Source organism: Zingiber officinale, chromosome 5A (genome assembly GCF_018446385.1).
Source record: "Zingiber officinale cultivar Zhangliang chromosome 5A, Zo_v1.1, whole genome shotgun sequence".
Classification (NCBI taxonomy): Eukaryota; Viridiplantae; Streptophyta; class Magnoliopsida; order Zingiberales; family Zingiberaceae; genus Zingiber; species Zingiber officinale.
The window spans coordinates 103,427,839-103,448,828 of NC_055994.1; the positions used below are offsets into that span (position 1 = coordinate 103,427,839).

General features: G+C 40.1%; 2 protein-coding genes across 4 annotated transcripts; both read left to right on the forward strand.

Moving 5' to 3' along the window:
- The first annotated feature begins 3,895 nt into the window (after positions 1 to 3,895).
- On the forward strand, positions 3,896 to 14,225 carry LOC121981291 (ankyrin repeat domain-containing protein 13C-B-like). 3 transcript variants are annotated; one of them, XM_042533734.1, is made up of 2 exons: positions 3,896 to 5,921; positions 13,683 to 14,225. In XM_042533734.1, the coding sequence occupies exons 1-2, from the start codon at positions 4,287 to 4,289 to the stop codon at positions 14,007 to 14,009; spliced, it is 1,962 nt and encodes a 653-aa protein (XP_042389668.1). In that variant the 5' UTR covers positions 3,896 to 4,286; the 3' UTR covers positions 14,010 to 14,225. The 3 variants fall into 3 exon arrangements, with proteins under 3 accessions (XP_042389668.1, XP_042389670.1, XP_042389669.1); XM_042533736.1 differs by having other exon boundaries at positions 3,942 to 5,921; positions 13,583 to 13,713; XM_042533735.1 differs by having other exon boundaries at positions 3,943 to 5,921; positions 13,673 to 13,960.
- A 1,628-nt stretch (positions 14,226 to 15,853) lies between these two features.
- On the forward strand, positions 15,854 to 16,560 carry LOC121979857 (putative ripening-related protein 1). Its single transcript, XM_042531842.1, has one exon. It carries the CDS (start codon positions 15,854 to 15,856, stop codon positions 16,517 to 16,519), a length of 666 nt encoding a protein of 221 aa, XP_042387776.1. The 3' UTR covers positions 16,520 to 16,560.
- The last annotated feature ends 4,430 nt before the right edge of the window (positions 16,561 to 20,990 follow it).

Here is a 20,990-nt window from a genome sequence, read left to right on the forward strand (position 1 = left end):
GATCGGTTCTTCAGTAACGGGTAGCAGTTCCTCTTGGATAGCATGTACCCCACCATCCTGGGTCCTACGACTCTTACGTGCCTCCACCCGAACCATGTCAATGTAACAGCTGCGAGACACCCTTTGCTCTCCTTTAACTTCCCCAACTAGCTCGCCCACTGGAAACTTGATCTTTGGTGAAAAGTTGAGACAGCCGCCCGGAACTCATGCAGAGCTGGTCTCCCCAGGATGACATTGTAGGAGGAAGGTGAATCTACCACGATAAAGGTGCTCCTCCTAGTGTGCACCAGCGGCTCAGTGCCTAAGGAGATGGCCAGCTTGATCTGGCCCATGGGTTTGACCTCGTTACCTGTGAACCCGTATAAAGAGGTGGTCACGGGCTGGAGCTCCTCGGCGTCGATTTGCATCTCCTCAAACGCAGCTTTGAACAGGATATTGACTGAGCTCCCTGTATCCACGAAGACCCGAGCTACTCGGCTGTTAGCGATGACAGCTTTAATTATGAGAGCGTCATCATGGGGCAGTTCTAAACCCTCCAAGTCTTGGGGCCCGAAGCTAAGGACAGGGCCAGATGCCTGCTCGTAGCTGCATCCCACGGCCCCTACATATAGTCGCCGGCTATGTGATTTACGAGCCCGGCCCGAGTCCCCATCTGTGGGCCCTCCTGAGATCATGCCGATCTCTCTCACAGCGGCGTTACCCCGGTTTTCCAGCTCTCCGGCATCTCTTTGATCTTCCCGGGGACCAGCCTGATTAGAGGGGCCGGCCAGGTCGGGCTGGGTCTGACGAGCGCGTCCAGTTGCGGCTCGCTCTTCTTCCATCCTTTGTATTTGAGGCGCTAACTCCGGAGGTAGCAAGCCTTGTTCAGCAGCCCGCCTAGAATCACGAGCGAATTGGAAGCAGTTGCTGAGATCGTGCGTACGGGACCGATGATACGTGCAGTACGGCGCCCCCCTTGGTCCAGGTCGAGGCGCGTGTACAGCAGCAACTCGCGGAGCTGGCCTGGCCCCCTGAGCGGGCTGAGGGGCAGGTCTGGGCTGGACGCGCTGAAAGGGCTGAGCCGGCTGGGGCACCCTCCTTTCAGGTCGATTGCCAGGGGCCACCGTCTTCTCGGCCTTCCTTCTAGCAGCCTGAGCTTCTTCTACCTTGATGTAGCAAGAGGCCCTTTCCACCATGTCGTCGAAACTCCGGACAGGGTTTTTGATAAGGTCCCTGAAGAATTCCCCTTCTCGTAGCCCGTGGGAGAATGCGCTCATCAATATCTCAGAGGTGGCAGAGGGGATGTCGTTGGCCACCTGACCGAATCGATTGATGTAGCTTCGCAGGGGCTCGGTTGACTCCTGCTTGATAGCAAAAAGACAGTGGTCGGTTTTTTGGTACTTACGGCTGCTGGCGAAACGGCGCAAGAAGGCCGTTTTGAAATCCATGAAGCGGCTGATGGATTCCGGGGGCAATCCGTCGAACCACTTTTGCGCCGATCCGGACAAGGTGTGTAGGAAGACTCGGCATTTGACGGCATTGCTATATTGATACAATATAGCCGCGTTCTTGAACTTTCGCAGATGCTCTTCTGGGTCCTTACTCCCATCATATTCTCCAATGTTTGGGGCTCGGTAACCCCTCGGCAGGGTTTCTTTCAAGATCTGGACAGAGAAGGGTACCTTGTCGTCAGGATCTTCAGGCAGATCTTCAGCCGGGATCACAGCCTTCCCCTTTCCTGAACCCCGAGGCGGGTGTAGAGAGCTTTCCGCCACTGAAGCTGGCGGCTCCTCCTTCTTTGGACTACGCTCGCGAGGTCCGGGCCGATGATAATCGCGGCGGGGCTCTCGAAATGAAGCACGCGGGAGTTCTTCCGGCTGCTTCCTCTTTGAGCTCCTGTCTGAAGCGGGAGCCAGTTCTTTGGATGCCTCAGGGACTAGGCGAGGTCGTGAAACTGTGCCTTGTCTTTCGGAGGCGGCCTGCTTTCTGACCTCATTGAAAAGCTCATACTCCCCCGCGGTCATGGTAACGTTAATCCTCCTGCTGGAGCTTCGACCAGATTCCTCCATCTTCACGTTCCGGATCAGGTTCTTGTGTTTCCCACAGACGGCGCCAAATTTGATCCCGTCCGGAAGCTGGGTCGGACGGAGGCTGGTCGCGGTGGACTGGGCGTTGACGGAAAGTCGCAGGTGATTCGGCTCCCACGGGTGGCTGACGCTGCTGCAGGACCCTGCGCACACTCAGACGATCCCCCCTCTTCCCGTTAGAGACCAGAACCCAGGGAAAAAGTCCCCGGGTCGGGCCCTCCGACACTCAAGTTAGGTCCTTTTTTCCCCAGAAAAAAGCAGAGAGAAGAAGAAGAAAAGAACAGTTGTGGAAAAAAGTGACGAGGGAATGTGTGCGCGTACCTGCGTACGAGGGATCTCTCCCTTTTTATGCTTCCTCCTCCCTTAGAACCTGCCATCCTGTCAGAAAACGTTAGACGCTGGGGCTTTGTCCTCTAGTCCCGGACACCTGTCGTACTGCCATTTGTCGTGAAAGCATCTTTCTGTTTAGGGACCTCCGCCTTCGCACATGGGTTTTGTCTTGTAGTGATGGACAACTGGCAGGCTGCTACTGGTTGTGAGGGCATCTTTTCGTTTTAGGAACCTTCGCCTTCGCTCGCACTATTGGAATGTAATGATTATCCTCGACGGACCGTTGAGATTCTCCGCACCCCGCACTACTTAGCTTCTCCGATCCATTGTGACTTGCACCGGCCTCGCCTCTTCTGATCGACTCTAGCCTCTAAGTGTTACCTGCCAGACGGGTTGACTCTGCTCAGCTCTGCCGATCCCGACCTGCCTCTATGCTTTGTATTTCCTGGCCCTCTACCGCAGGCCTGTAGATCAAACTGCTTCTGCTCGGCTCTGCCGATCCCGACCTACCTCTGTGCTTTGTATTCCCTAGCCCTCTATCGCAGTCTGCAGATCGAACTGCTTCTGCTCAGCTCTGCCGATCCCGACCTACCTCTGTGCTTTGTATTCCCTGGCCCTCTACCGCAGGTCTGTAGATCATTCGTAACTTGCACTTCCGATCCTTCGACTCGCAGACCTGCCGACCAAACCGTCTCTGCACAGCTCTGCCGCGCCCGACCTGTGATTTGTGACTTGCACTCCCGGGCCTTCGAATGGTGGACCTGCAGACCGAGCTGCCTCTATACAGCTCTGCCGATCCCGACCCGTGCCTGGTGTTCCCCCTGTCGTCTCTCTTCGTTCTCCTACAGCTCTGCCCCTTCGATGAACAAGTCTGCCTGGCCCTTGGCTACCCCCTATGCTCAACTCTGACTGCCCCGTCAGCTTGACTATTCGACCGCCAAGTTGCCTTGACTATTGACTGCCACATCCTCTTGACTTTTGACCGCCATATGACCTTGACTTTTCTAATCCTTTCCTCTTGGGCCCCTCCATCGCCAACCGTATCAAATGTATTACTAAATCATGTCCTAACTCTCGTGATAATCAAACAATGGTGAGTTATTAAATTATATTTTTAAGGAGAAAATTGAATATTAAAATTAAAGTATCATTAAATAGTATTAGATGATTTGAGGTCCAATAAGAAGAAGCCCAATTAAACCCAATCCCAACTAACGCATCTCGACCCATTTTTTTCCACCGCTTTTCCGTGTCGCGTCTTCCTCTCATCACGTGCGGCGCATGTGATCGGTCCAATTCTCCCCTATCGCGAAAATTGTTGATTAATAATAATTACCGCACCAATCAGGCATTTTAATCGTCGGCTGGACCACCTAATCAGGCCGGAGTTTTTTTTTCTGAGCCTTCTTGGTTCTATCCTCTACGGACCGGCCGTCCGGTCTGCCCTCCCAAATAATTGCCACGGTCATTCTGATCAGATATCTAAATATTTGGGTCGACTAATCCAGAAGGTTTGGTCATACAAATTTTATATCGACCATCTAAATAACTCATTCATTCCCTATCGAGAGCTAAGGCAGCAGGCACATTGCTTAGAGCATCCGCCTTCATTAAATTCTGCTCTCCTTGTGAACAGCTTGGGACTTTCTTTTCTTTACATCTTTCTTTGGAATTGTTCCTCTTTCCTTCTTCTCGCTTTCCTTCTCCTTCCACACAACATTTGGATAGATAGATACGCACTCAATACGCGAGTTGAACACGGAAAGCGGTTTCTGGTTTTAGCTGACGGCTACTTTGGTTGCTCTTGTTTCTGTTTGCTTGAGGTCGGACGGCTGCTACGAAACCCTCGAGGGAGGGAGGGAGGGAGGGAGGGCGAGGCGAGGCGTCGGCATGGCCGGCCTGGATCCGATCAAGTACGCGCACAGCCCAACGCACAAGGCCGTGCTCGCGCGCGATTACTCCGGACTCAAGCGCGTGATCTCCGCGCTGCCGCGCCTGGCGGACGCTGCTTCCGTACGCACCGAGGCGGCGTCGTTCGCGGAGGAGGAGAAAGCGGAGGCCGTCTCCGCCGTGATCGACCGCCGCGATGTTCCTGGTAGGGAGACGCCGCTGCACCTCGCGGTCCGCCTCGGCGACGCCGCCGCGGTCGAGATGCTCATGGCCGCCGGCGCTGACTGGAGCCTCCAGAACGAGCAGGGTTGGAGCGCGCTGCAGGAGGCCATATGCGCTCGGGAGGAGAGCCTCGCCCGCATCATCGTCCGCCACTACCAGCCTCTCGCCTGGGCCAAGTGGTGCCGTCGCCTGCCGCGGGTTGTCGCCACCATGCATCGGATGCGGGACTTTTACATGGAGATCACCTTCCACTTCGAGAGCTCTGTCATCCCTTTCATCTCTCGAATCGCCCCTTCCGACACCTACAAGATCTGGAAGCGGGGGTCCAATCTCCGGGCCGATATGACTCTCGCCGGATTCGATGGCTTCAGGATTCAACGATCTGATCAAAGCGTTCTTTTCCTCGGCGATGGATCTGAGGACGGGAAGGTTCCGCCTGGGTCCTTGTGCATGATTTCCCACAAGGACAAGGAGGTAATGAATGCTTTGGATGGGGCTGGCGCGCCAGCCACAGAGGCAGAGGTCCAGCAAGAAGTCACTGCGATGTCTCAAACAAACATATTCCGGCCAGGACTTGACGTCACCCAGGCAGTCCTTCTTCCGCAGTTGACATGGAGGCGGCAGGAGAGGTCAGAAATGGTTGGACCTTGGAAGGCTAAGGTGTATGACATGCATAATGTTATGGTGAGTGTGAAGTCCCGCCGGGTGCCAGGGGCAATGAGTGATGAAGAATTCCTCTCTACCTGTAATGATAACGATACAGAAATTGAAGAGTTTGATGATATTTTGACGGAAGAGGAGCGGAATCAATTAGAGCATGCTCTCAAAATGGAATCACCTGACATAATTGATGAATACCAATCAGATGGGCATGTCGCTCATCGTCATAGTTGCTATGAGGCCAGGGAGATTGAAATCCAAGATGTAGATAGTAGTAGTAGTAGTATTTGTGAGAGTAGGCAGGATAGGAAAAGTTGGTTTAGTAGTTGGGGAAGGAGGGGAAACAATCAAAAACAAGAGGGGCAGAAGAAAGATATTCCTCCAAGAAGCTCACTTTGTGTGGAGGAGAAAGTTAGTGATCTCCTTGGTGATTCTCCATCTCGTTACCAGAGTAGACCAGGAAAGCACTCAGTAGAGGTTATTAACAAGGGGGAGGATGTTAAGAGGGGAAAGGACAGGGATTCAAAAAAGTCAGGAATGAATTCTGAAAATGGATATCGCCGCAAAGAGAGTAGCAAAGAGAGTGAGTATAAGAAAGGTCTAAGGCCTGTTTTATGGCTCTCTCCTGATTTTCCACTCCAGACTGAAGAGCTATTGCCATTGCTTGATATTATGGCAAACAAAGTCAAGGCAATTCGTCGTCTAAGGGATCTTCTCACTACAAAGCTCCCTCCTGGAACATTCCCAGTCAAGGTATGAGATAAAAATAAATCAGCGTGAAATTTACATATTTTTTTAACCTTTTTTGGCATTTACCAAATTGTGCCATTCAAGCTTTTCCATGATTGTTCATAGCATTCTTGCACTTGACTGACCACCATTATTTTTTGTGTTTAGTGTTAGAAAGTGTTCCTTTAAAAATTGTGAAATCTGTTCTTAGATATGAATTGGTTATCGAGTGAAGATCCACCATGTAGACTGCTATCTAATTCTTTGTTAGTCTATTTGTACACTGATACTCTCACAAAATTTCATGCTTCTATGATGCAGCTGCCCTGTTATCAAACTATTGCCTTTTTATGCTTTGCTTCTTCCTTTGACTGTGAAGTTTTAACTTAGTTTGGTTTAAAATTTGTCTTTTAACTTACAAGGAGATGCTTAGTGTATTGGCTTTGTTGATGGAAAATTCAGTGTTGATGATGCATGCCCTTGGAATGGTTATTGATCCTGTCTGAGAGCTGGAGATGGCGCGCTAGGTAGGTGGTTGCAACGTTGACCTGGCGGAAGACCTCCGGATTGAATCGAAAACTATGGGCTAGTGCGCTAAGCTCCCTGCACATACTTAAACGACCCAACAGAATATCAGTGCCAAAAACCAGGGAAGGGTCCCAGAGAAGGTCATTCGACGCTCAAGTCAGTATATTTCCCGAGCGGAAAGTAGAACAGTAGATGAGAAGTAGAGCGTGTGCGAGCGTAATGAAGAGTATTTCAGCATACCTTGCCATCGGAGTGGACCCCCCTTTATATATTATCTCTATATCCTCCGTAGTCATGAGATGAGATAGAATGTCAGGTGTTAGAAGTTGTCGAGTAAGAGAATATGTACAGTCTGGGAGACATATAATTACCATCCGAGGAATCTTCCGTTACTCGTGTGCACGCTTTTTGTAATTGACGTCGAGGCAGTTGAAGGAATATACCGTTATAATGGGTTAGATAATAGAAAGTGTAGAGTAACCTTTGAGGTAGGTTTTATTAAATGCTCATGTTATCATAAAGGTATATTCTCTGACAAACGGTTATTGTGATTCTCTGACAATGTTGTAATATATCTCGGCCGAATATTTAGCTCAACCGGTCATATATTAGTAGAGGGTGATAAATGGAACCCTGAGTTTTGTAAGGCTGGACGACTTTTGGGATTGCCCTAATATATATATTGTATGATGTTGGAGATCTGATGATATAATAAGGGAGAACCAATTATCCCAAGTCCGAGCGGTTCCATAACCGACTGACCATTTGCAGAGATACTCGTTCCTGAAGAGTAGGATATTGACCCTTGAAAGGCCCGACCACAACTATCAGTCGATCATCCTTGTATTTGGGGACTTATCCCCGTGGTGACAGCTCGAACTTCGAAAACCTGACTAGATATCTTCTGAGATTTGCCCTACATGCTTTGCGGAGGCCAAAATATGGAGCATAACCTTAGTTGATTTTATACCCGGTCGCCCATATGTAGGAGGACTCGGGAATGAACAGTAAAAACCCATATACTTGTCCTGTCATATATTGTTTGTCAGGAGGTGCGTTAAGTTGTATTCTAAGTGGAAAGTTAGACTTCTGAAACTTGGATGAATATATTCTCGGATGGTCTTGTGGCAGACCAATATATTACCGGACGGATTTACTAAACTCAGGCGTCCCAAGGGCAACCATCTATATGCGGAGTGTCTTGTTACCAGCACGACGCACCAGGCTCCTTAGGCTCGACCAATCTTAAGGACCGGTCGATCTTAAAGACCGGTCGACCTTGTCTTGGAGACCTTTGCAATGGGCGAGGAGTCAATCCCCTTGAAAGGGGAACCATTTGACTGCCACCTTTCCTTGACTTGGACCACCACCTCCCCTTGACTCTATCTTCCACGTCAACCCGGGGTCCGCATTTAACACCCCATATCAGTTATCATTAGAGATAGTATATAAGGTGATAGGGAGCTTATCTTTAGGTTATTCTTGCAGTTGTATAATAGCTTTTGTAGAAGAAAGATATAGGCTGTTGATTACATATAGTATGGAAGAAAAAATATTTGCTGTATAACCAACTATTTGGGTTTGACTACATATAGTATTACCTTAGCCTGCATTGCATTATGCAAAGTCATCACTACGAATGCCTTGGCTATTTGGATGTCTTATAGTTACGTTTCTTTGGTTTCTATTTATCCTTGTTCTATATAATCTATTTGTTATTTCTATATGTTTTTTCCACTGTAAATATTTTTCTCATTTTATCATTTGTTTATCAGGAATATACCTAACAAGCCATAGATTATAGCATTTAATTGTATCTTTCCTAGCAATTTGAGCATCCATCTCAATGTTTTCATCTTTACTACATTAGTATTTTCTTCTTCTTTTATCTACCAGGACTATGCCTAACACTCAGGCATTATAGTTTATTTTTTAATCTAGCCTAGTAACCTCACACATTCATTTCTATATCCTAATTTTTTCTATGTGAATATTTGTATGCATTTTCAAAATATCCAACACTCTAATCCATAAAGTGTGGTCTAGTTACATTACATTTGTTTATGTATTATGCTTCAAGGCCCCTTGGAATGTTTCACATACATTTCAGAAGAATATCAAGGAATGTATTTCTTTGTCAATGATCTACTAGAAACTGAAGTATGAAAGGATAGGTTGAATGTGAAAACATCACTGAGAGAGTATCAAGTTTTTGAATGGCATATTTAGTATTTTCCCTAAATTGTCCATCCTTTGATGAATGAAGATTGTATGTGTCATGTTTCTTTTACTATGAGGTGACAAAAGAAGATCCATATGAGATGATGTGATATGAACAGTGTTCTAAAAATCAGCCTACGTATCCACCTAGGCGCTAAGCACCAGCCAGCCATACCAAAAACATGCTAGTCAGCCAGCCTAGGTGGCCTTAGCCCTAGACGGCCTTGGCCCCTAAGCAGCCTTGGATTAGGCAGCCTTAGACGCCAACTAATCTGTCGAATCCTCTAGGGGCCAAGAAAATAGTATAGGGTTTTCATGATTTGTTTTAGTTTGGGCTTTTAAATTTAAAGTCTAATTAAAAAAAATTGAAATGTAACCTTGAGTTTGTGTCCGATGATGATACTGAGTTTGTGTTCGATGAAGAATAAGTTGTTGTAAATTATGGAGAACAAGAAGTAGAATAAATTTGTGATATTTTATTAGTTTTGTAATTTTGAACTTATTTTAAATTTGATGCTATTGTGTTGGAGTTATAGAAGGTGATTTATTATGTAATTTATGTTGATACTGTGGAATCCGTCTAGCGGTGCCTAATCCCCGCCTAGGCGCTAGGGACTGTTCTAGCGCCCGCTTAGCGCCTAGCGAATTTTAGAACCTTAGATATGAAGGCATTATGAGAGAGAGATAGCATGTAGACGAATAGTGAAATTTTGGCAAAGTAATTTTTCCAAGTTGTAAAAGGGGAAGCAAGGAAGCTAGCCTGGTGTATTGCATTAAATAGTCACATATATCAGGATATGCACATTTGAAATCATTGCAAGGATATCTATCAATGGTCAGCCTCTTCAAGTCTCAGACATTTAATGAGACACAGGAACATCTTTGGGCTACATACTATATAATCTATACTAGGACAAAGTGGTAATTCGAGTTTAATCATTTATTAGCCAGATTCAATTGGCTATCGGAAGGTGAAAATAGATTTGTCTCAAGTATGCATCTCTAAAGAGAGGTTTGTTAGAGTTGTTGTAGTCTAATTATCTTACCTCCTAGGTGAGAGATATAACCCGTTGACTTTGTTAGGAGGAACTGCTAGCCCAAGATAGTATTAGGTCACTTTTCTAAGCTTATAAATTCCCTCATCAGCCCACAATTAAAACATATGAGATTGAACTAGGTTTGTCACCACTTCACTCCCTGTAAAAATTAAAGTCTAATTCAACCTAGAATTATCACTCATAGGTGGGATGAGACTACCACATGGATTTCCCTTTCCATATATCTCACAATTCCTAGGTTTTCATAATCCATTGGCTTTGTTGAGCTGCACTTTAGCCCAAGTTAAGCATAGCTCACTTATCCAAGCTTATAGGTGCTCATAATTAGCAGACGACTCACAACTCTGTTTGTAAATTAAACTAGAATTTCAGCATTGGGTTCAGTCTAAACAGACATAACTTCACTTTTAGTTCTAGTTCTCAATAAATCAATACTAATCCTATTAGACCTATGCTAACTTGATTAGGTAAACCAATTAAAATTCATTCAAACCCCATAACTAAATTGTTGGTTTAATTAATTTATCTTAGATTAATCATGCTTTAACACCAAGATATGTATAATAAATCTATAACAAAATTATACCCTAATTACACCTACTTAGAGGTGTCAATTAGGTAGGGCTCAAGCCCTAAACATAGGCTAGGTGGCACCTGCTTAACCATGGGCTAGGTTGGGCATGACATGTATCTTGACTAACCAAGTCCCCCCTCCTCTTCCTCTAAAAATAAAATACCATGTGAACCAAGAGGGAAGACCGTCTACCTCCTGGACATTTGGATTATCAAAAAAATAATAATAATACCATTCAAATGCCCTATAATGAGAAAAAACACTATTATTGGTCTTTTGGCTGTAAATTTACCAGAATATCCTTAAAAGTTCAAAATATTATAAAAAATTCTCAAATTTTCCTTATAAGTACCTCCACCCTCATCCCCCATCTAAATACATTCTCAATCTCTTCTCAACTTCTTAATTCTCCTACTCATTTTTCATTCTCCCACAATTTCTTTTTTAATCTCATGTTTTCTGTTATTCTCTTCTAATTTTTAAATTTTTTAATACTGATATTTTGTATTATTCTAATGCCTTTTGTTGTTTTATCCCATATCATACTCAATTGTCGATGTTATCCACTCTTCTTAATAGACATTTGTTTTAAAAAAATATATATTATAAATCTCCAAGTTTACATATCAAACAAAATATTAAAATGTAACCCATAGCACTCTCGCTATTTAAAATAAATATGATTCTACAAAGGTAGTGAATTGAACCAAAAGGTGGATGTCCTTCTGATTAAAAATCATCATTTGCTAACCAAAGCTAGTGGATCTTGCTTAGCAACCTAGGTCTTAGGCTCTAACACCTTAATCCTTGGCAAGTCCTATAATTCATGTCCTTATACTAGTCACTTTGTTTTGAAGAAACATCGATAAAATTTTTAAAGCTGAAAACACACACAAAAAAAAATCTAAGAAAATTCCTTCAATCTTATGATAATTGTGATGTACATACATCACATGACAAATAGTCGGGGATGAAAGAAAATGCACAAGGGTAAAAACATAATAGAAAATTCATACAACAACTAGATTCCTTTGTCAGAAAGCAGCACAACAAAAGACTTCAAAATATGACATTTTCAACTACAGAGACTGTATTAGTACATCCTTGAGTGAACACTTGATGGTTGCCAAAAACAATTTCTAGTTCTCTATTGTGAATTATGTTTGAAAACTAGAGGCAAAAAATAAAAGAGTCAATACCACTAGTCACAATCAAATACACAAATAGATAAATCTTAAGCTACACATAAGATGATGAAGTGAAGAAATAAATATAAGCCAATACCATAACTAAATAAAAACAACTCATTGCCATAGCGAAGTCATATGAGATATTAAATTTGATGATCAATTCATGTAAATGGAAATTATATCTCAGTGAATTGTAACATCAATGCAAAAATCCACTTATCTAAATGAACTGTGATAATTGGTATTAGAGACTAACTAATTATAAACATGGTGGGGATGTTTGAAAAGGATTGAGCCTGCCTGATGGCAAAGCCACTATTGGGTCTCACTACCATCAATTAGGGTTGGTTTTTAACTGAGTTGAACTTCTGGTTTTGACGAGAATGTTAGACCTTAAGTTGGGAAGGTTTTTCATGCCTTAGTTTAGTTCACCTGTTGAGTTGTGTGCTAGCATTGGCAATTTATAAGTAATATATGTGTGCTATATTTAACTCGGTCACTGGTTGGGCCTACTAAATTAATGAGGTAGTTCACTCCATGGATCTGGAATTTGTTTGAAACTGAACCTATAGCTAGGCATAGTGGCATATGGAAAGAGGTTCTTATGTATAATGGTGTCATTATTGGACATCACTTCTTGTACATGATGTGATCAATGATGATTCTAGACTCTGTATTACACTTGATATTTGACAAGATGTCAAGTTTTAAGTAGAGCAGACTTTTGACACCATAGTTTAGTCTTACATGGTGAGTTGTAAGCCAATGGAAGGGCTTTATATTCTTAAATATACTTAAGCAATTGGTTCAATCATTAAACTTTGTGAGTTAACGAATCAATTATCTCACTAATGTAAAGTTAGGAGGATTTGTACTAGAGTGGACCTAATTCTATTTATGATGAGATGTATGCAAAGAAATGCGTATACGATGACAGATCCATTAATGAGCCTCATATATTAGGGATGTTTGTGGATTATGATATATGAGTTAAAACTTAGGATTGATGGCACTCAAACCTAAAGTGGGAGAGTTTATGACAACTTAGTTTATCCTCACATGTTAGTTATGGGATAATAAAGGAGGTTATAAGCTTAGTGGAGTCCATCACTGCAGCTTAACCACTTTGGGCCAGTGGTTGAAACCAAAAAAGTTAATGAGTTATTCCATATATCCAAGCCATGGTACTAATGCCGATCTAAAGTTTTGGTGCATCTATGTTACGTAGACTCAGTGTGCATGTGTATGATATGGGTATGGATTTAGACTTTTAAGATCTCATTTTTTAAAATTTTTTTACATGTTTTTATGTGGTAAACAAAAATGGTGTTGGGTGTCTCACATGGGTACTGGAAGGCTAGATGAAGAGTCTAAATATTAGTGTGTGCAAAAGAATAGATATTTTGCCATTTCAAGAAAGCAATGCAGATAACATTTTAAATATTGACAGAATTATTTTTGTTGTTGATCTTTATTAAAGGTGCATATTCAACATGGAATATCTTCCTAAAGATGAACAATTGGTGCATTTATAGAATTCTATTTAACGATTTTTGTTAGTGATTTTTTTTTGTAATAACTAATTCATTCACTTTTGGCTATGCATACTAGATGAAGTTATCTGGGTCATTTAGAATTTGGCATGGACAGGTAATAGGTATACTATGTTTGAATAATGAACATGAACAAGTTTGCTTCTATTTTAAAAAGAATTTTTCCATTTTAACGTTTGAAGTTAGAGATTTAAAGGTTGTGCCAAAAATAGGAATCTATTTTTTAATTAAAGCTTTAAACTTGAGATAAGCAAAATAACTAGACTAATACATTGAGCAAATCTAGCATCTACTACCGTAGAAATTAGAAGTGTTAGCATCTCTGTCGTCATCCAAATTATTTAGCCACATAGTGATTGTTTCATTTTGTTGTGTGATATATTCTGCATTTTTCTGTTATCTTCACCTGATTGTTCCTAACCTACCTTCTGGTTTCTTATTGCTTGTCTCAATTGCTCTCTTTTCGCGAGTTTTGGTCTACCTCCAAATTTGCACTTTGTAAAGAAAATGATGATGAAATTTAACTCAATCTATTTGACTATGAACAAATTTGTTCCAGCAGCATGTGAATCCAACTCAGTGTTTGAGAGCTAAATGATGGTTGCAAGAGTCTTGTCTGGAACACATGTCTATGTTAATCTGATAATAACAGATATTTGCAGATTGCCATTCCAGTTGTTCCTACTATCCGCGTCCTGGTTACTTTCACTAAATTTGAGGAGCTACAGCCATTGGAAGAGTTCTCAACGCCGCCTTCTAGTCCTGGGAGTCAGTCCCCTGAAACACAGACGTCGAGCTCATGGATTCGATGGATAAAGGTACCCTATCACCAAAGTAACTCCATAAGCTTAGGACCTAGTAGCCGAGTGGAAGATATACAAGATCCTTTTGTGATCCCACTGGACTATGTGTGGATCACTCCTGAAGCTAAAAAAAAGAAGATACAAGAGAATAAGAGCAAATCCAAGAAAGGAAAGAGGCAGATGTAGTGAAATTACTGTGAATGGAATCTGAACTGATGCATTTGGGTAAGACTATCCGTTGGATGCATAAATGTATTTGAACACAATTGTTAAGTTTGTTTTTAAAAGATTTCAATGGATAGTCATGTACAATATTAGGTGGTTATAAACAGATTTGATAAATTTGTTGGACTATTGTTTCACCAGCTGATTGTGGCAATACATTAAGAGAACGTTTCAAAATGTCCTTTCCATTTTTGTATTTTTATTAGCAAATACCTATTTTTTTGTTTCTCATAAGGTTTTCTGGTGTGCCCCTCTTTCTATATATAAAAATAAAAGTAATCAAAAGGTTACGGATGAGATTCAAACATACGACATATTGATTACAAAAATCACTTCTTAGCCATCAAGCAAAATTGTCTTTTTAATATTGAAATCAAGTTGAATCAAGTAGAAATGTTAGCAATCAAGCAAAATCAAAAACAACATAGAGTTGAGTATGAGGAGAATTTGTAAAACACCAATGAAATTTAATTTAAATATCTTAGAGCATTCAAGGTTAAGACATTATCATGGCCTCCACATCTTCCTCGATTTCCTTGGCTATCTCTAATACTGGAGTTGTAAATGCTCTGAGAGGACAACCTGCGAATGATTTTCCTTAATATTTTCCTTAATGATGTAACTCATCACACTTATTATGGATCTAAACTTGAATTAGCAGATCTTGTTCCAATACTAGTCGATCAATGGCAAAAGGTCGTGGGCAATTCTCTCTACGGATGGATTGCATGCATTCATTAATAGCTGTGTTAGGATAAAATTATTTCATTATCGGTCTATATTTTATGATAGGCCGAAGATATTGGATTATTTTGAATAAATTAAATCACTTTTTGTTCTCACTAATAAAGTTACTTTCAGCTGTAATGTACGGTAAGGATTTTATTAATGAGATAACAATTCTAGGAATATTGACCATTTGAATAAGTGTACTTCACAATTTATCTTAATGATGGTGAAATAATTCTAAAATTAATGACTAACTGAATACTGGAATTATTAAAAAATAAAATAATAATAAAGTTGCTTTGACTTCCTTGGCATAAAGGATCACTGTATTTCTCTAATAATTTATCTACTTATACGGTAGAAGCGAGGATCTGAATCACTTTTGAGCGACATTATAAATCGCTTCCGCATTGGGTTGATTAAAGTCAAAGAGCATGAGCCCATGAATATGAGACACAGATTCGACCAAGACTCCTTTCCACGAGTTCGGATCCTCTCTTCTGAATTCCTCAGGTCCTTTCTATCTCGCTCATTAATTGGACGGATCAAATTATATCTTAAGAATATTTAAAGATCTTATACACATTTTAAATTATATCATAATCGTTAAGAGGGCATCAGAATTCAGGACAAAGATCCGAATTCCCGCTCGAACTCCCGCGTGTGATGTGAATGCTTTGAAAATAAATAATATTAATCTATAAACAGATATATTATAAAGTCAAGTCCTTCGAGAACGTGGCATACTTTTGTCAAACATTTGACTTTTTTCATTCCAATAAAAAATCGAATAGTATAGTAATTGGAGTGGTTCGAGACTTTTCATAGAAACAACAGAGATAATGGTGGCCGGATCTCTTTTTAAATTTTCAGGTATCTATTAATCTCATCTCCAAGATGAGTCTATCTCATCTCCAAGATTAGTCAGCGGTTGATAGATGACGCCAACTAAAAAAAATTAATAGAATTTTCGTAATAATTTGTTTTGCTTATTGTTTTCCTGATATTTGTATTTCACGTATGACAGTTATGTGATTAGTAAATAGGAATGACGATGACATTGACTTTGTCCGCCAATGGCGTTGAGCATCTTCACCGGCTACTTGACGTACCGCCGGCCGGCCATTAAATTTGGCCTCTCATTTTACTCGAATCATTTGCATTTGTCAAGCATGGTGAGTTCTCTGGCGGCTTCCTTGGCAGTGGTCTTGCACGTCTGTGCTTCCCACGACTGCTTCAGGTACCCGCTCACCGGCGATCCTTGCACCGTTAGCGGGTACCTCCTCGGCAACTCCACCAACTGCACCGGCGGAGACACCGAAGACTGCTGCGCGGCCGGCGTGCTGTACCCTCAGTACCTCTGCTCGCCGCCCGTCACCGGCGAGACGCCAGCGAGTATGGTCATCGGCAGCTTCGCGCAGGGAGGGGGCGGCGGCGCCGCCGCGAGCTGCGACGGAAGGTACCACAGCGACGACGAGATGGTGGCATCGTTGTCGACGGGGTGGTTCGACGGCGGGTCGCGATGCAACAGGAACATCACCATCAGCGGGAACGGCAGGCGGGTGGCGGCCACGGTGGTGGACGAGTGCGACTCGGTGGTCGGGTGCGAGGAGGAGCAGGGTTTTTATCCGCCGTGCCGGAACAACAGGATCGTTGCTTCGCCGGCGGTTTGGAAGGCGTTGGCGGTCCCCGAAGCCCTGATTGGGGATTATAATGTTACATGGGCGGATGCATATTTTTAAAAGGGCTAGCACCATGATGCTGTTTAATTACACAATTGTGCTCTCTTCAGAATGGAGCATCATCTGTCAATTCTAAGATCAGTTTACACAATAATATTACTGATTGAACATTCATTCGTGAATTAAGGTTTCTTGGAAAGTGCAAAAAAAAAAAAAAAAGTTTATTTCGGTCATCATGTTGCTGCGGTAAGCTTTTAATTTGGTGGATTCACACAATTGCAACCAAGAGGAAGACCGGAGTATCTCCGTGATTTGTTGGATACCTGGATAACATATTATTTCTTTACTGGTATCAAAGATAACGTTGTCAAATATTAGAATAATGCATCTATTATTTAAGGTTGATGATCCCGTCCGAAGGCTAGAGAGATGATGTGCTGATTCTGATGGATGATTTATTGATCGGCAGGAGACTTTTTAAGCTTAGGGTGGAATCTTCCTCCGATCCTGCACACAATTAGATTATCCGACAAAGCATTAGTGACAAAAGACCAGGGAAGGGATCCCTGCCAAGCCCCTCCGACGCTCAAGTCAGTACACTTTCCTGCTAGTGGATGAAGAAAAAGAACATTAGTGGATATGCGTTAGAGTAAGGTGTAAATGATGCAAATTACGTACCTTATGTTGGATTGATCGCACGTGAGAGGGGGGGGGGGGGGGGGGGGTGAATCACGTGATTTTCAAAAACTTGTATTTTTTTGTTTTGAAATCACAAGTATGCGCAACAGAAATTAAAAGGGCGAACAACATAGGAAAACACGAGTGATTTTACTTGGTTCGGAGCTTTCGACGACTTTTACTCTAAAATTCAGGTCCCGCAGACCTATCGATGGGTAATCCACTAAAAACCTCTTCTAGTACCTCTAGAAGAGGAAATCGAGTACAGAGAAAGTTCAGAGAAGTGTAACAGACTACACTTTCTGTTTGCAGAATTTAATTACAATTAGAAATTTTGTTACCGACACTTTAGGAATTGATGTGAAAGCACTCATGTCGGAGTCGGTCTGCCTGTCACGATCGGAAGTCCTCGGACGGAGCAACTTTATAGCAGAGTCGTAGCAGGAGCCCGGAGTAATCGGAGCCTCAAATGGACGCGCAATAGCTCGTATAAATATTATTCTTGGTTGCTTGGTCGAGCCTACCTTATATAGGTTGTGGAAGGCGCATTCCATAGGCGCATTCAACTGGTCAAACTCTATCTCGAACGACTTGGCTCTTATCCGTGACGACGTCCAAGTTTATCCTGCGGAAGGCGCCTTCTATGAATAATGCGAAAGCGCCTTCCATAGCCATGGAAGGAGCCTTCGGGCACTGTTCACCCAAAGGCAATTTCTCTCTTTTGTCCTGTAGAACAATGTTAGTTCAATAAACCTGCAACACAAGTGTTAGAATAATTATAATTAAATAGTAGTAATTAGTTCCTGTCCTCCCTAGACTAAGAACTAATCAAGGTATCAGTTTAGACATTCCAAATGGACCAAAACTGGACCGACGACTACTGTCTCATCAACCGGGATGCGTCCTCACTTGATCACTCTTCTCTAGTGACTTACCTTAACTTAACAATTTGTCATACATTCGATCAGCCTGTCAACCTGTCTGGACTTCATACTAGCTATCGGGTCATCCCGTTGACCTAGCTAGACTTATTGCCAGATATCTAGTCAGTCCGTCGTCCTATTTGGACTTCGTACCAGCCATCCAGTCTGCCCGTCGCCCTAGCTGGATTTTGTACCAGCTATCCAGTCGGCCCGTTGACCTAGCTGGATTTCGCACCAGCCATCTGGTCGACCCGTTGACCTAGCTGGATTTCGTACTAGCTATCTGGTCGGCCCGTTGACCTAGTTGGATTTCTTGCACACTTAATCAAGTGGTTAGATCACAACAAAATCTAACATATTTGTCATTTATCAAAATCTGAGTTAGACCGTTAGTGCGAAACTGCACCAACAATCTCTCCATTTTTGATGTAATGACAACCTGGGTTAAGTTAGGAAAAAACACAAAAAAAAAAAAAAATAGACAAAGAATATGGTTTAAGTTATTCAGATTTAATTCGTTTCAGAGTTTGCCAACTTAATCAACTTAACCCCTTAATCCTCCCCTTTTGGCATTCATAAAAAAAAAGACTAGATATTTAAGCAAAATATGTGCTAAGAAAAGTAAAAAAATGAATTTGTATAATAAATAATTTTCAGGATTACTTTAGGGAGAAAAAAATAACCATAAAAACTTCTAAAAAATATATTTTACAAAATATGTTCAAAGAATTTTTTTTTTTAAAAATTCAAAGTAATTTTAAAGAAGAATTTTCTAATAAAATTTTCCAAGGTACTTTTAACGAAATAATTTTTAAGACAAACTTTCAAAGTACTTTTTAAAGAAAGATTTATCAAAGAAATATTTTCAAAATAATATAAAGAAAAATATTTTCACAAATTTTTAGGTAAATATTTCCCAAACAAAAGTAATTTTTCAAAATATTTTAAAAATATTTTCAAGGAAACTTTCAAAAAAGATTTTAAGGCAAAAAATAAAAAAATTTGAAATATGGTTTTGAAAATAGACTCTCTTTTTTTCAAATGATGTATTTTCAAAATATTTTTCAAGGTGATTGTTTAAAAATTTTAAAGTAAATTTTTCAAAATTTTCAAAGTAAGTTTGAAAAGAATTTTTCTAAGAAAGATTGTCAAAATAATTTAAAGAAAAAATTAAAGTAGTTTTTAAGAAAAAAATTTTCAATAAAAAATTTTAAAGGAAATTTTTTTTCCAACAATAATTTTTTGACTTACATTTTTCAACAAAAGTTTAGTAAATGTTTTAAAAAGAATTTTAGGTAAGCAATATTTTCAAAAAGTATATACATATAGTTTGTTTTTATAGTATTGATTCGAAATAATTTTCCAACTATTCAAAAAAAAGTCTGATTATTCAAAGACTTTCAAAGTTGTGTATTTTAAAAAAAAATAATTTGAAAACATTCTTAAGTTGTCCAAGCAAATCTTTCCCCTTAAGTTAACACTCCCTCTTAATTTAACACTTCCCCTTAAGTTAACACTCCCCCTTAAATCGTATTAGGGTTTGAATATGCTAAATTTCAAGGTAGATGTGGCAAAGTGAATAATTAACACATTCTGATTATCTTTGTTAGCTATAAGAAGTATATTATTCAAAGTAAGAAAAATAGTTTCACAAATTTTTAGGTAAATATTTCCTAAATAAAAATAATTTTTCAAAATATTTTAAAAATATTTTTCAAAGAGATTTTCAAAATATTTTCAAGGAAACTTTCAAAAAAGATTTTAAGGCAAAAAATAAAAAAAATTTGAAATATGGTTTTGAAAATAGACTCTTTTTTTTTCCAAATGATGTATTTTCAAAATATTTTTCAAGGTGATTGTTTAAAAATTTTAAAGTAAATTTTTCAAAATTTTCAAAGTAAGTTTGAAAAGAATTTTTCTAAGAAAGATTATCAAAATAATTTAAAGGAAAAATTAAAGTAGTTTTTAAGAAAAAAATTTTCAATCAAAAATTTTAAAGGAAAATTTTTTTCCAACAATAATTTTTTGACATACATTTTTCAACAAAAGCTTAGTAAATGTTTTAAAAAGAATTTTAGGTAAGAAATATTTTCAAAAAGTATATACATATAGTTTGTTTTTATAGTATCTATTTGAAATAATTTTCCAACTATTCAAAAAAAAGTCTGATTATTCAAAGACTTTCAAAGTTGTGTATTTTAAAAAAAATAATTTGAAAACATTCTTAAGTTGTCCAAGTCACTCCCTCTTAATTTAACACTTCCCCTTAAGTTAACACTCCCCCTTAAATCGTACTAGGGTTTGAGTATGTTAAATTTCAAGGCAGATGTGACAAAGTGAATAATTAATACATTCTGATTATCTTTGTTAGCTATAAGAAGTTCTACCTAAGTGTTTAGAGGATTTCTATTCCTAACACTAATGTTCATCAAATATATTATTTTACACCTTATTTTGATTGTTCACTTATGTTTGATTAATTATTAATTAATTATTATAAAAATAATTAACCTTAGGTGTATTAAGTTTCAGGTTAAATGAAATAATTTGTTACTAATTCAATAACAATCAATCATTATTAATGGTTTATTGATTATCTTTCACTTGACTCAATTCAATACTTATTTGATTAAAACAATTTACAACTTACATTTCATATTAAATGATTGAGTTAGTTGACTAGTGAAAGTATTAGTTTTAATTTTAAGTTTAACTTAAACAAATTATTGATTAAAGTTGAGTTAGGTTTAACTAAGTTGTAAGTTTGAGTTAAATTTATTAAAGTTATTAAATAGAGTTAAGTAAAGTTAAGACTCAACTTGAGTCCATCTTTAATAAATTATGATTTAATTAAAATAAAGTTAAGATTTTAATAAACGTTGAAATTAAAGTTGATTAAGTTAAATTAATGTTAAGTTTTAATTAACATT